The sequence below is a fragment of the Anopheles marshallii genome, chromosome 3 (assembly GCF_943734725.1).
Source record: "Anopheles marshallii chromosome 3, idAnoMarsDA_429_01, whole genome shotgun sequence".
NCBI classification, from domain to species: domain Eukaryota; kingdom Metazoa; phylum Arthropoda; class Insecta; order Diptera; family Culicidae; genus Anopheles; species Anopheles marshallii.
In genome coordinates, this window is record NC_071327.1 from 52,601,352 (window position 1) to 52,615,933 (window position 14,582).

General features: G+C 42.1%; 1 protein-coding gene across 1 annotated transcript; it reads left to right on the forward strand.

Moving 5' to 3' along the window:
* Positions 1 to 12,133: 12,133 nt before the first annotated feature.
* LOC128712798 (uncharacterized) lies at positions 12,134 to 12,418 on the forward strand. The gene has a single exon (XM_053807670.1). The coding sequence runs from the start codon at positions 12,134 to 12,136 to the stop codon at positions 12,416 to 12,418; it is 285 nt and encodes a 94-aa protein (XP_053663645.1).
* The last annotated feature ends 2,164 nt before the right edge of the window (positions 12,419 to 14,582 follow it).

A 14,582-nucleotide genomic window follows, 5' to 3' on the forward strand; every position in this document is an offset into this window, starting at 1 on the left:
ATGAATTTTTAAAGATCCTTTCCTATGTCAGCTGCTTACTTTTATGTATTGCTTGTACATGTGCATCGTTTGGAAACAAATAGCATTATTAAGCATCGCCAAACACTGATAACAATCGTGGCAGTGCCGGTTCAACCATGCGCGAGCAACAACATAAATTTGATAAAATATCGCCACTCCGCTTGTTTCGTACATGAAATGCTACGACATGTTCGCTTTTTCGCACATTGTTGCAAATTTATATTTGTTTTGCAATGGCAAAGTTTTGTTGTCTCAGTTCATTTGAAACAGTGCCAATGTTTGAATTTCTATTCAATCCAAAAGAAAAAAGTACTGTAAAATATCATTATATTTATGGACGAGAGAAAAACCATGATCATTTCCAATGGATGCAATTCAAGGATAATTAAGTTTACAACGCAGTTACGCAGTGCTGGGCGCCTCCATCAGGCTCGATGGGAAATTGGTTACCGATTGGACAGTGCTGGGAATAAGCGTACAGACCGCAGGGTCGTCCATGCGGAAAACAAACATCCGCACATACAACATACACCACCAGTGGCCCGGAATGAATGGCTTTCGAACAATAATAATAATTTCCATTCCACTTGCATCAAACCCCTTTTTCATCACGTTTCCGCGTAATCACATCCGAACACGCGTTTCAGTTTGTGCCGCGTGTGGATTGGATTCGGCGAGTGCCGCAGCGAACGTACACGCTGGAAGCACCGCCGAAACAATCACCAAAGAAAATTAAATTAAATACTGCCAAGGATTCGCCCGCCCGCGCCCGTCCTACCGCAAGGCTCGATACTGCAACGCCGAAGAAAGTTGGCCGTGCCGTGTCGGAAAACAACGGATCCTGCCGTACTGCGGTGCGGAGGCAATCCGAAGCATTGAAGGTTATTCGTGCTGTGCCATTGCTCCGTTCCGATCGTTTTTGCGCCAGTGAGGGGTTATCCTCCCGCACGGAAGCTTCAGCCAAGCGAGGACGATTTGTGATTAAGCATAACTTTTCGTTTTTATAGCACAGCGAGCGGGAGGTGGGGATGAGAATTGTGCAAAAAACAACAGTTTGCTTTTGCGGTTGAAGGTTGGACAAATTTTCCTGGTCCAGCTGTAAGCGCACGGGCAGCATCGTGCGAAACGGGAAATTGATTTGGTAATTTCATTAATCACTCACTAGGGTTATTAAGCGCGCTCGCTATGGTGGCGTTTATTGTGCGAAGTGGAGCTGAAATGAATGGGAATTGCGATGGAAATTATTACAATTTTTATGGCAGCTTACGTTAATGGCTGCCTAATTTTGTTTTTTGTTTATCTTTTCAAAGTTTAAGAAGTAGTTTGTTCTTCAGATAACAAATTTCATAAAACCTTATCAATTCTATGTTTGATTGCTTGCTAAAAAAAAGGATTTACTCCTTAGTTACGCCTGGAGGATTTAACTTCATGTGCTCAGTTACCTTTATCTTTTTTTGGGACAGTCAGTTTATTGCTATACGTCCTACCGAGCAGGTCTATTGCAGACAGCCATGTTACCCAACAGATCTCATTTGCCATTTGCAATCTTCAAACGAACTGTTCTCAAAAGCCACAGTAATTTGATCAAAAAACACTTGAATACTCGTTGAACTGTCGGGTCATCAAGCACATAGCTAAACCAAAACTTATACTACAAAGAATAAATGAAGCGACCGCAAAATGGACTTGGGTTGGCCAAGCATTTAACCTACTTCAAGAATATCCCGTGTGCTATGCTGTCGAAGGTCGCTTTTAAGCGATTTTATACGCCTTACTTCTCGAGAATTCTGACACAAATCAGATTTATTTTGTTAAAATAGAGCAACGTTTGGGCAAAAATGCATGTTTTTTCGAATGTTGCACAGTGAGTTCTCAGTATGTCATCTTTGCGCTTAAAAGAAAGTCACGTAATAACAGTTCAGATTGCTTAGTACAGGCGAAAAGTTTAATGTCGTGTTTGTAATTATAAAATACAAATCGCTTGTATTGATAACGCGATTCTTAAAAAGTAATATATTCAATACGCTTCTTAAGAAAAGAAAATTCATTCTTTTCTTTTTTAACAGGTCTGTTCCTGTGCTCGAAGTCGCACAAGAAAATCTTACTCTCACAAAGCCAGTAATCTTCGTTTATAACGCACGATTGGCGATAAATCAATAAAGCATGTGAAAAGGACCACACGAAACCGATCCTATCAAAATCACGGTTCATTTGTCGTAACCGATACCCGGTACAATTTTTCAGCTTCACGCCCGTTGACAGCCCGCTGGGTATTGGCGTTCGATGCGTCGTGCACAAATTGTTACAAATTACCGTCCCCCGTGGTGACCACGCAAAGCGAAACATTACCACCGGGTAGCACCAACCTGTCTGCGCATCCCCCCCCCCCCCCCCTTTCTGACCAAACCGGATGTGAGTGAGGCGAACAAGCGCCGAATACTTGATAAGGTTGGCCACATCACCAAAAGCGCCATTTATTGTCGCCGTGCATGGTGTACGAACCATGGTGGGTTTTTATTCCGTTCACATACGCAGTGTTACAAGCGTCACAAGTATGTATTCTTCATGATGCACATACACACACACACAACTGTCCCAGTGGAGTGAAAGTTGAAATAAAAACAAAACGTGAAGAGTCCCCTCCCCATCATCTCCCATGGTGAAAGTGAAAGGGTCCAGCACGGCAGCACATCGAAGGTCTCAATTATTTACCCGCCGAAACATTCCGTCGTCGTGGGAAAATGGGAAAAAGCACCAATTTCAGACTAAGAACTTCTCCCATTCCACGGTGGGAAGAACAATGGCAATAAAGCAGATGCAGAAAATGCTTGAAAAAACTTGTTGAATTTTTTATCACGCTCCCATGAGCGGTACGGGTATGAATCTTATAAAACAGCATGGGCGAACAACTGCTTTTCCCATACGGGCGGTAGAACATGGCGCAAAAAGAATATCGATGAAAATGATGATAACGTGTCGCGCGTTCATTGGACAAAGCGATCACATCCTTCCGCACACGGGACGGTTGGCTGGCGCGGAACGGTTGGAAGTGTTGTAAAAAATGGATCACTTTTGAATAGATCCCATTTCCGACCAGTGGCGCTACGGATGCTGGGTAGCGAAAGCAGCGAGAAAAATGGCGGCAAATTCATGGGCCCAGCGAGCGGACGGTACGTGCGAGTAGTTTTCCATATCAATGAGTGTATGGCTGGTGGATTTATGTTTCATTTATTCGATTTTCCCCATTGAGCGTTCCATTGTGTAGCAATATGCGAATAAAAAAATCATCAGCAACGGTGGGAAAGATCTTCAACATAGAAACACAGAACAAGCGAACTTCAAGCTGAAACGAGCAAAATAGAACAAAAAAAAATATAAATTTTTATTTAACGTATTTAATTGGGCAGTTCATATTAAATGAGATTCATTTTATGTAATGTAATGCACTATTTTAACAATTTGTTGCAATTTTCAAGCTTCAAAATAATATTTCCATACTCAACGCTTTTTCATAGTTAATGGATGTGCTGTAGGCTTTTCCAAGACATGTAAATTATTATTGGCTTGAAGTACAAATGCTTAAAACAGTTATGTTTCCAAATTTCTGCAGATACGCCTGACATTTTGAAATAAGAAAAGCTAACGAAAAAAAAAAAGCTTCGTTTGATTATTCTCGAACCTCCGCTAAACTCCAAGAAGTCAAAACGACACTAACCTGGAAGTAGTGTCCTTCACAATACATAATTCTCCTTCCAATTGATGGATTATGGAGATGAAGGACCTTGCAGCACGTGTAATCATCCTTTAAAACAATTTTTCGGTATAAAGCGCATCTTTAAAAGGATGCTCAAATCCTTATCCGAATGATAATCCTTCCAAGGACAATCAGGACTATTGCAAACAAAATGAGAAGTTACTTCCCACGAGCCTCGAGTCTAACATTTGATTCCGAGTAATCCAAGACATTCGAAGCTTATGAGCATTATACTGCACAACCCTCTACAATCGTAACACTCAGAGCTTTCGGGGTGGCAAAAGGGAGAATGAACGATTTCCAGTTTTCGCTTGAAGAGAAAAACCAAATCCCGGATCATATGTCTAACCATATTAAATGTAATTGCTTCCACTCCAGTATAGAGTAATCCAATCATGCAACATGAAACCGATTTAATTGTATATTAAACCTAGACAAATCTTAACCTTTGCTAACCTACTAGCTCAACTGGTTCAACGCCATGTTATCAGATATAAACTACAACAATGGATAATCGTAGCTTCGGGTTAGTAAAAGTGAAACGCGTGTGAAGAAGACAGATTTGAAGAATAACTGCTAATTACATACAAAAATAGAGCTGTAAATTTGCAAAAAAAAAACAAAAACCAAAACGCAATCAAAAACGAATTGTATGTTTAATCAAAAGCAACGCAAAACATATGGCTAACTGCATAACATGGTAAAAAAAGAACATACACTCCTTTACATTGCCTTACAACGCCTAAAATCACATGCCATAAAACAAACGATGCACGATCATGCGGAGACAGAGCAGTGCATCATCATTGAGAGAACCCTTTTAGCGCAGTAAGAACCGCCGAAGATGGCAACCAAAGACGGTGTAGATACACAGCAAGCAATGAAAGCGTCTAAAATCATCGTTGTCGATATTAATGCTGAAACAAGTTCCGTACCCGGGTAGTGTAATGGCAGGAAAGAAACCAACAAAAAAAAAAAAAAGAAACCAAACCAACCGTCGCTCACCTCGCATAACGTGAAGGAAGCATCCGGATGTGTTGAGGTAACAAGCAGCGCACGATAGATATTATCGTTACGTCGAATGTGAGACTTTTTATGACCATTATTATGATTATTACTCAAACTAGCGGCTAGGTTCCAACAAAATAAAAACAAAGCCCCATTTGTTATCGCGCCAAATGGATTGATATGGACATACACACTCACTCAACACACTTACACACACACACACACACCCAGAACCCAGCTACAGGCGCTTTAGTTAATGTAGCGATGTTAAGCAAAGTTTTTATGCATGTTTTATAATGCCATTTGTTGAAACATTGTATCGATAATTAGGGTGAATAATGGGTGTAAATAATGCTTACAGCGGATGGTTCCATGGCTCTAGCAGATGGGGGGTGGAGCACTGGTTAATAGTGTCATCTGATGATTGTTACAAATCGAATTGTGATAGTTGTAAATGTGTAATGTGCTTGTTTGATTATTATTTTTATAGAAGAAAAGATAAAAATGCAAAAATATAGTTCAACTAACCACATGATAGATATGCATCCGAACACACACTAAAGTTAAACCAAAATCAAAAATGATAATTAGGTGTAAAATGAGGAGGGAAAAAAGGGGAAGAATAAAACACCTAAAAACAACAGTTGTAAATACGAACAAACGTATGCAACGAAACTGCTAGAAAGAAGTCGAGAAAAACGCAATGTATACAATGAAAAAAGTTACAAATGCCACTGTTGTTATGATAATACGAAAAAAAACAACTATAACTACATTTAAATAGGGCTCGTCGTTTGAATGAAAACAAGCAAACGGAACGAAAGCTAACAGAACTAAGGATGTGAAGGAAGCGAACGGAGCGGATGTTGGAACTGAACAGTAAAGCACTTATTACTTATGAGAAGAAACATTTAAAATAACAAATGAACAAACTAACAAATATGAAATTCAATACGAAAAGAGCAAAACTAGAACAAGCAGGAGATTAAGCTTAAAACACCAGATGAAACGAACATGAGAAGCATGTTCCTGCTGCAAGCAGCGAAACCCCATACACCCAAACATTTAGGTCTCCCCCGTTTCCCATCGGCAAGCAAAACAAGCGTCCCGAACGAGTGAGAAAATGATATCGGTCGCGCATTGATGGCAGATGGCACGGTAGGTGTGGCATCCAGCATCTGGCAACGAGTACGTTAATAAATGACATTATTTACTTAAAATGATGGTGGGTTTTTCTTTTGTTTTCCACAACCTAGCAAACTCCTTGGTAAGTATATGGTGCAATTTATTCACTCACTCGCATACACCTCCACACCGGTCCCGGAAGCGTGATGGCTTAATTATCGACCCACCGAAAGCGGGACCCAAAACGGCTTCCGAAACAGGACCTTCCCACATGCACGGAATCAAAGTTTTGCCATCCCCACGTGTGTGTGTGTGTATGCAAGGCTTCATTGTTGAAATGTTTCCACTGCGGTAAAAGCCTGACCCTGCTGCTGTGAGGGATATGGCACAACACCGACATCGGCAGGGTACTTTGGCACGTGCAGAACGGACGCGTCTTTGGCACGCGGGCAACTTATCTCTCGAACGCTAATAGGAAGGTATACCGTGTGGGTGGCCACCACCACTGCACGGTACCTTCTCGGCAGTGTGCTGTGTGCTCTGCGGTAACGCCCGTGAAGGCACGTGAACTATTTTTAAAGCTTCTTTATTTCTGTTTCGTGACAATTATTAATTGCTTCTGTTTTAAATTTCAAACTGTCGCACTCAGCACCACGGCACGCCCCGTTGCCGTTGGTTGGCAGAAGTAGTTTGATTGCTTTTAGTAGTTCTTAGCAGGAATGTGTCCCCTTTGCGGTATGGATTACAAACTAGCAGCCACTTTTATGGAGAAGCATTCAATAGCAGCTAAAGAATTCTAGCTAATAAAGCCGCACGGCAAGAAACCGCAGAATATGAAGAAAGAAAAAAAACCCCCACACACCAAAACATTCCGGCACGACACCTGAAAGGACCCAGGAAGAAGGTCCTTTTGCAGGGAAACATGCAAGCAACGGATTGCAGTTTGTGGATCGCGTTCAAGGATTAAAACGCTTTTAAACCCTGAACCCCTAAACCTGAAATGTTCGCACGAAACACAGTAACATTGTTTCGTAAAGCGCTTGCATTTCCTTTCCGTACCCGGGACGGGCTAACCAGGGTTTCCTTTTCATTCGCTCCAATCCTCTAATCAAATCCTTAAAACGTCCAACATCGGTTTTTCGAAGAGAAAAAGCAGAAAACCACTCACAGGAATGCCAAGTTCAAAAGGGGTATGCTTCCGTGATCTGACCGAAGCTGACCACAAGGGGTAAAAGGGTCATCCAAGGGCAAAGCCACAGCACCGGGTCCGTGCTCGCTCTGGGGGCAGGCTCTACCGTACTGCTCTTGTCACGACACATTTCCACTGGGCTGTCCACTGTCGGCAAACAATGTGACGTTCCCTCGGTTTAGCTAGCTTACGGTTTCTGTGTTTCGGTACCATTTTCCTGCTGGTCGGTGATCTGCTGTCGGGAATGGAACTTGCACAAACCAATCCGTTGGGGGAAAAATGAAAACCGTGCCAAAAAGCGGCCGAGATTTGGTGAAAAATAAAGTGAAGGAAACACACCGAAGAAAAGCAATACTTACAGAGACACACATACACACACATATTCCTGGTATTCATACATACGCTGGATAAAAGCTGGTGCTCCTGGTGCAAAAACCCCCCTTCGCCAGCCGGAAAAAGGGAACAGGATTTATGTTGGCCACGTGCACGACCACTTCCACTGGCACATGGGCCGGACGGCGCGTGTTGACGCGAGTCGGTAGGTTGAGAAAATGAAACGACACTTCCTGGCGCCATTCGTCTTTCGCGTATGCAGCTTTACGGTGCGGTGAGATAAATTAAACTGAAACGAAATAATGGCGGTTAGTGTGTGTGTGTGTCGGGTTTATGTGAAACGTGTGGGAACTACTATGCAACACCAAAGTGACGCTTGCAAAACAAACAAACAAACAGTGGGGAAATCGATTTAATGCCTATCTTTACTACTTGATCTCATTTCTTGTACAAAACGTATGTTTACAAGAGAAGTAAAATATACTACAGTAAACAGTAAATATATTTACTGCGAACGATAAACCATGATTTGCTCAAACAAATGTTCGTTTGAAGAGTTAAAACGTATTACCACTTATTTCTTTCTTATCCAGCGCTACAATCGCTTAGCGATCCTGCGATCTTTAAGTGGTAGCCCCTATGGTCCTATTAGTCATCAAACTAGCTTATATCTTTGCTGTTACATTTTTGCTTAGGGATGTCACACCAGCATTCTCCATTTGGATCACCTCAAGTGGCTTACAGGATGGGTTGTAATGTTTCATTATAAAAGATATGCCCACTAGAGTCCACGAATCTATAACTTTCAGCTCAATGTAGATCTTCATCGGCTCCTTACTTACTTACTCTATTCTATTATCTAGCGCTCCAACCGCTTCACGGTCTTGGCCTGCCGCATGACTCCTCTAAACCATCTCAATTTGAGCCTAACACCCCTCCTCTGTCTATGTGGACAACCTAAAAGGGCGTTACGGGCTGGGTTGTCCGGTATCATTCTCATGACGTGACCAGCCCACCGGAACCAGGAGTGTCTAATCCGCTGTACGACGGTAAGTTCGCCGTACAGCTCGTGGTTGTAGCGACTCCTCCATTGTCTTTTCACACATACGGAACCAAATCGGGTCCATCGACTCAATTGATGGAATATATTAACGACAAAGACAAAGACAAAGACTTCTATACATACGGAGGTTCGGAGGTAGAGCCTCCCGACGGGTTTCGAATCCGGAAGTAAAATCGTTTATACTTCAAAGTTGAATAGTTGACTTCCTTCTCTGCACTTAATTTATTTAGCAAGCCAGACTGTTTTTTGATAGAATACATAAAAATAAATTAAAAACAAATGTTTTATAAGACATTTTGCTTTTGCATTTTTTTTTTTGCTTAGATTTTGTGCTATAAACTAACTCAGCTGTCAAACTCCCCAAAACCGAGTATCTCCGAATCCGCGTGTAAGAGGAACCGCGCATCTCGGGGGCGAATGTGTGATTATCCATCGAGATACTTGGTTATTTCCTCGCTAATCTCTAACCAGGCATTTTATACTACCTGTTTGATACTTCATGAGGTTCTATTACATAGCTGGACCATTAGTCAACGATCTCTATATCTTTAGCGTATGAGAGTATCTGGCGGTTTAATTATTGACGTCTGCGAAGCACAAGCATAGTGCCCCTTCTATCGCCGGCCTCTTCCATCACATGCTTACTGTCATTCTTTAAGGTCAAGCGAATTGCTTGTTATAAATTGCAAGAGAGCTAACTGCGTCATATATTCGTATACTAGCTGAGGTATCGTTTACGACCTTAAAATCGATGACGAGTTAGCAAGAGTGGCGTTAACCCTTTTTTGAAGAATGTGCCACATGGTGAAGATCTTATCAGTGGATCTGATCCGGATCGTGTCGGATACTCTTCGGCACAATAGGTATGTTTCAGGATTGTGCTTAACGAATATTTTGAGATAAGTCATTAACGAGGATCTTTAGTGAGGAGTCATTTCAATAAGGAATTGACTCTCAAAAGTTTCATAAATGGAGGCCTTATCAATGCAACTGCTATTATTTCGATGCTTGGTGCCTTCACATTCACGACTATACAGATGACTCGAGTAGCTTTGTCATTACTTGGTGGTAGTTCATTCGTGCATTACACACGAGCATAATAAAGGTACGGAATTCCAACTGTCCACAATGGACCGCCTATGTTACATGGTGCATGCCAACGCGAAATAATTCTCAAAACTGCTAATAAACTCCACCGTCCGCAAGTTGCGGTAAAAGGCAGCAAATGTTCTATTTTCAACTCCTGCTGCAATTGTTTCAAACGGTGTAACCAATCCATTTCGATCCCCCCGTACCGTGCCGTAATGATGACACTGAAGTTTACGTTCTACACGAACCGTTGTAAAACCGATTAATTCAACCAAACGTCATCGCAACCATATGGATGTAACACGCACGGTCCGTTTCACCCAGGACCTTGGAGGGAAAACAACACAAAAAGGAGGTACATTTGCATACCAATAGCACAGCATCGTTTGCATGGGTGTGCCCGTGTCAAGTGCGCTCGATACCAGGGTAACCGTTAGCAGTACAATCACCGGTAACCATGCAATGCAACGTATCGAGTGCAGCAACTTGCCACAACACGCCGCCTTCGTTTCCCTCCGCTCAGTGGGCATTCGAGTGCACTTCTCGCTGTAACAAATGGGATACAAATGCGGGAGAAAGAAAACTATTTGCAGTCCATTTATTATTTATTCAAACGGAATTGCAATCCACAAGCATTTGCAGAGTCATTTGCAACGAGACGCCTACCGTGCAGTGACAGGAGACGTGTCGACCATCCGGAGCTCAGTAGTTGCGATACAAACGCACCCAACGGTGTACCACGCCAGCGACAGCAGCCATAAGTCGTCTATTCATTAGCAGGCAATAAGCCACACGGGATGGGAAGAGCGCAACTTTCAACTATAATGTGTTTGCTGTTGGTGCGCACGTTTCTATTAGTGTTGTCGTCTATGGAGACGGTCAGTGCTGCTCCCCAACAGAGGAATACGGAGACACCGGAAGGTTCAGGGGCAACCACCGAACGCAACACCTACTCCCCGATAGCTGACATTGGTCGATTGGCTCTGGGTGCTACTGGGTTGTTTGGACAGTTTTGGAACACCGGGACGCGATTAGGTGGAGAGTTTTCGCGACGAGCGTTTGATTTCCTGAAGGTGAAAAAGTAACCAGCAAACGAGTTTGGATGTTGAATGTTAGATACGACATGAAAAACCGGGATCAAAGTAAATCCCTACTCCGAATCTGACTGCGGTGTTCTACTTGATGAATAAACTATAATCGTACAAGCACTCTTCTTCCATGACTTATTTTGAGACTGAAGACAAAAACAACAACAAAAAAACACTGTTTATTTGGGAATAATCTTGCAATGTACAAATCATAAAACTTCAAGAATTCTGTTTCCCTACGTTATTTGTTAGTCTAAGTCTATGAAGGCATCCGATCTCTAAAAAAATCATCTCTTCTTGATCCATTCAACGAGTTCGCTGCACGGATTGTCTCAAACCAAGCATGCTTAATAACTATATCTCATCTTCATAATCACACAAATGATCAAAGATGAACTGTATTGTCTTTAAAGAAAAGCTAGCGTGTTGGTGTCCTACGCCAGCATATTCTAAGTCTCGTCCTCATACAGAACTAACCTACCCATTGATGTGCGACGTATATCTGGGACTTCGTGTCTCGATGGGAAATTTTGAATCTTAAAAGTTTGTGGAACTAAGCACTGTCTCTCAGAACATTTTATCTCCATGTTTCACTTTAGTAAGTAAGTATGAACAGCACGACATATGTCTATTATATACGACGCAATCCACCAAACAGTCCGTATCTAGCGCAAGATTAGGGCTCCGTCCAATATTAAGATCCGGTTCTTCTTCTTCTTTGGCCCGCTCTTATTGTTGAGCACGTCGTGCTGACATGGCCTGGTCACCAATATGTTTCCAGGAGACTCGATCCAGGGCTGCCGCTCTCCATCCTCTGCTGCACCCGATCTCCGACAGGTTCTGCTCCACCTGATCCAGCCAACGGGCTCGCTGTGCTCCTCTGCGTCTCGTGCCGAACGGGTCGCCGACGAGGACCTTTTTGGTGGGGCACGAGTCCGGCATCCTCATGACGTGCCCCAACCAGCGTATCCTTCCGGCCTTCGCCACCGTGAGGATGTCAGGTCCCCAAGATTACGAGACGCATTAAGATCCGGTTAAACTTATAAAAAACTGACAATAAGAACCACCTGTATTGACGTCACCTATAACGAACTTCATCTGAAAAATAAAAAAAAAAAACATTTGGTTTAAAAAATGATAGAATAATACCATTGCTATGTTTAAGTTACTCTTCAATTAAACTAAATCTGTATTACAGAGGTACTTCAAAAGATTACGAAAACGGATAAACGTTAGTCCTGTGCTTTATATATCGCAAGAATAGAAGATTAAATAAACCATGATCTCACACTGATGTTTGATACTGTCAATATGAACAGATGCTCATTGCACAGAGCTGCTTTGTTGGTTACGCACTCACCATATCGCAACAGTCAATGAGTGAAACACCTATAAAACCGATCCCTGCCAAGACCAACCCTGATCATTATTCAGTCGTAGCACTACTGTTTACTGTAAATATAATGAAGCTATACACCGTCTTGTTCTTGATAAGCGTGCTTATGGTTATTTGTGCTGAATCCGCTACAACTGCAAAGAAGGTAGAAACGACCACAGCACCCGAACCGGAAAACAGTGACAGCCCGTCGGAATCCGACGAATCTCCGGACGTGAAAACGGGTGATAGCTCGAAGGATAAGCCGGATATGAGCCCGATCGAGTTCATGACGGAGGTGATCAAATCCGCAATGCAACGTGTTACTTCCGGTTTGAAGGAGAGAGTGAACGTGGCTCCGTTCTCGTTTTAAAACGCGCTACCCAGCCCCGTTCGGACTTTTCGCCAATGAGCAACACAAATACAAGCTTTTCAGCGTGAATACTTGACAGTGGATTTTGTTTCGTTTCTTTATAATTTAAACGCCCCAGCAGGGCAGATGTACGTAAACTAGACATAAAACATACTCGTGCGCGATACACATATACATATCGTAAGTTACGATCAGCTGCACATGGTGTAGTGTATTCTCCTTTTAGCAAATCATTATTGCATTTTTTTTTCGTGTGAAAAAAAGAGCGATTATTTCCTTTGTTTGCCTTGTTTGTTTTTGTTCCTTTTTGTTTCCTGCAAAACGAGAACACAGTCTGGAGTGTACGGAGTTGTAATTTGCTAATGCGTTTGATATGCGCTAAAATATATATATATATATATATATATGTCTAAACAATTATGATTAAAACTGCACTGCGCGCAGATTAGACGAAAGAAAATCTCACATTCACCCGGCACACGCACACCTTCGTATTGCTGCAGTACATATTGAATTTGAAATGAAATAAATACACGCGTCTCGATGCTGTCTATCACGGATTCATATACTAGCTGTGCGATCGTGCACCATCGCTTACGATTTGCACTAACGAGCGAAAACTGCTACCCTAATGTGTTCTATACTGACGATTAATTGTACGAAAGATGTACCACACTTGCCACGATCCGTTCGTTTGCTTGGAGAAAGGGTAAATTAATGAGGAATGAACGAGACTAACCGTACGAGAGTACATCCGAAACAACATGTAATAACTTAGGCAAGATGTCTGTCTGAAAAGTACAATCCCTCTAATTAAGGTGTGTGTTCTCACTGGCAGTTTTACTCTACGGTCATTGATTTATCATCTTCAGACTTCATTTCCTTTTTTACCTAGGGACTTTAGGGCATCCACCATAGTAAGAGAGCAAAACTAAATTCGATCCACTTGCTAAATTCGCTATCCCCAAACGCGGCCAAAATGAGATCTTTGATTTGTTTTGTGGTGAAGTGAAGAAAAAAAGAAACTTACACAACGAGGGAGGGACATTCGTGCCACTCTCCATCTAACGGTATAAAGGAACGAATAGATGCGTTTGCTAACCTATCTTGGCTAAACCATCACTTATTTATACTAAACCGAAACACTATCTCATAAACATAAAAAGAAACCCACACAAACACACACACACACAAAATAAGCATAAGATTAATCACGTTCGAAAGTGGCTTCTTTCACTCAACAAGCTAGCCACAATACCTTTTACCGTTTAAAACAAACATCAGTACATTTGAAGTACGAAATACTTTCTTTGTTGCCTCATCATTTGCATTGTGAGTGTGTCTAATTGCAACTCGTTTCATTAATCATTCGACTAAACGCAGTGCTTGAACGATCCATCCCAGGACCAGCCGGCAACGGTAAGGATACGCTCAGGCATTATTTAACGCTTCGCGTAACTCTACATAGCTCTATTCGCATTAAGAGATCCCCTTCGGTTTCCATTTCCATCGCAAACCAGTCTCATTTCAGAATGGAAACAGAACGAACGAAAATAAAAACAAACAATCTAATCTCCTCTGTCTTATGTGTTTCACTAAACAAAATGGCAGCATTTGCATGTCTTTCTACGTGTCCTCACCAAGTTCCGGACCCGTGTGTCACAAGGTGCGTGCGGAGTGTGTCTGTCCTGTGTTTTACGTTGCTTAAATAGTATCTGTTCACAAAATGTGTCTATATAGTATATATGTATACCGTACTGAATAGAAAAGAGCATAATACCGCATAGATAGCCGGATGAAGGTGAAGTAGAAAATGTGCACCGTCCACTATATTCTAGCCTATTCCTGCCCATATTCTTCCGAGTGCCTAAACGAGAACAAACATCGTTAATATCAATGTAATTAACATACTTTACACTCCCTTCTGCCCGAAATGCATGTGCCCCGATCCATAAACTCCCCCCGTTCCTTGCTTAAAACCCGATTATCATAGAATATTGTTTTGCTTCATCCTTTTTCTTTTGTTTCGCTTCACATTTGGGAAATTGACAACTCTTGTGCACCGGTTCATCTTTTCATTCTCTCACTGTTCTTCGTTTGTTCGAAAACATTTTTGCTAGCATCTACTTTGTCTCTTGCAAAACAGCAGCGGTAGTACATTATA

What these genes read in the sequence shown, in the direction of transcription:
- LOC128712798 (XM_053807670.1), top strand. Translation starts at nt 12,134, where the DNA reads ATGAAGCTATACACCGTCTTGTTCTTGATAAGCGTGCTTATGGTTATT.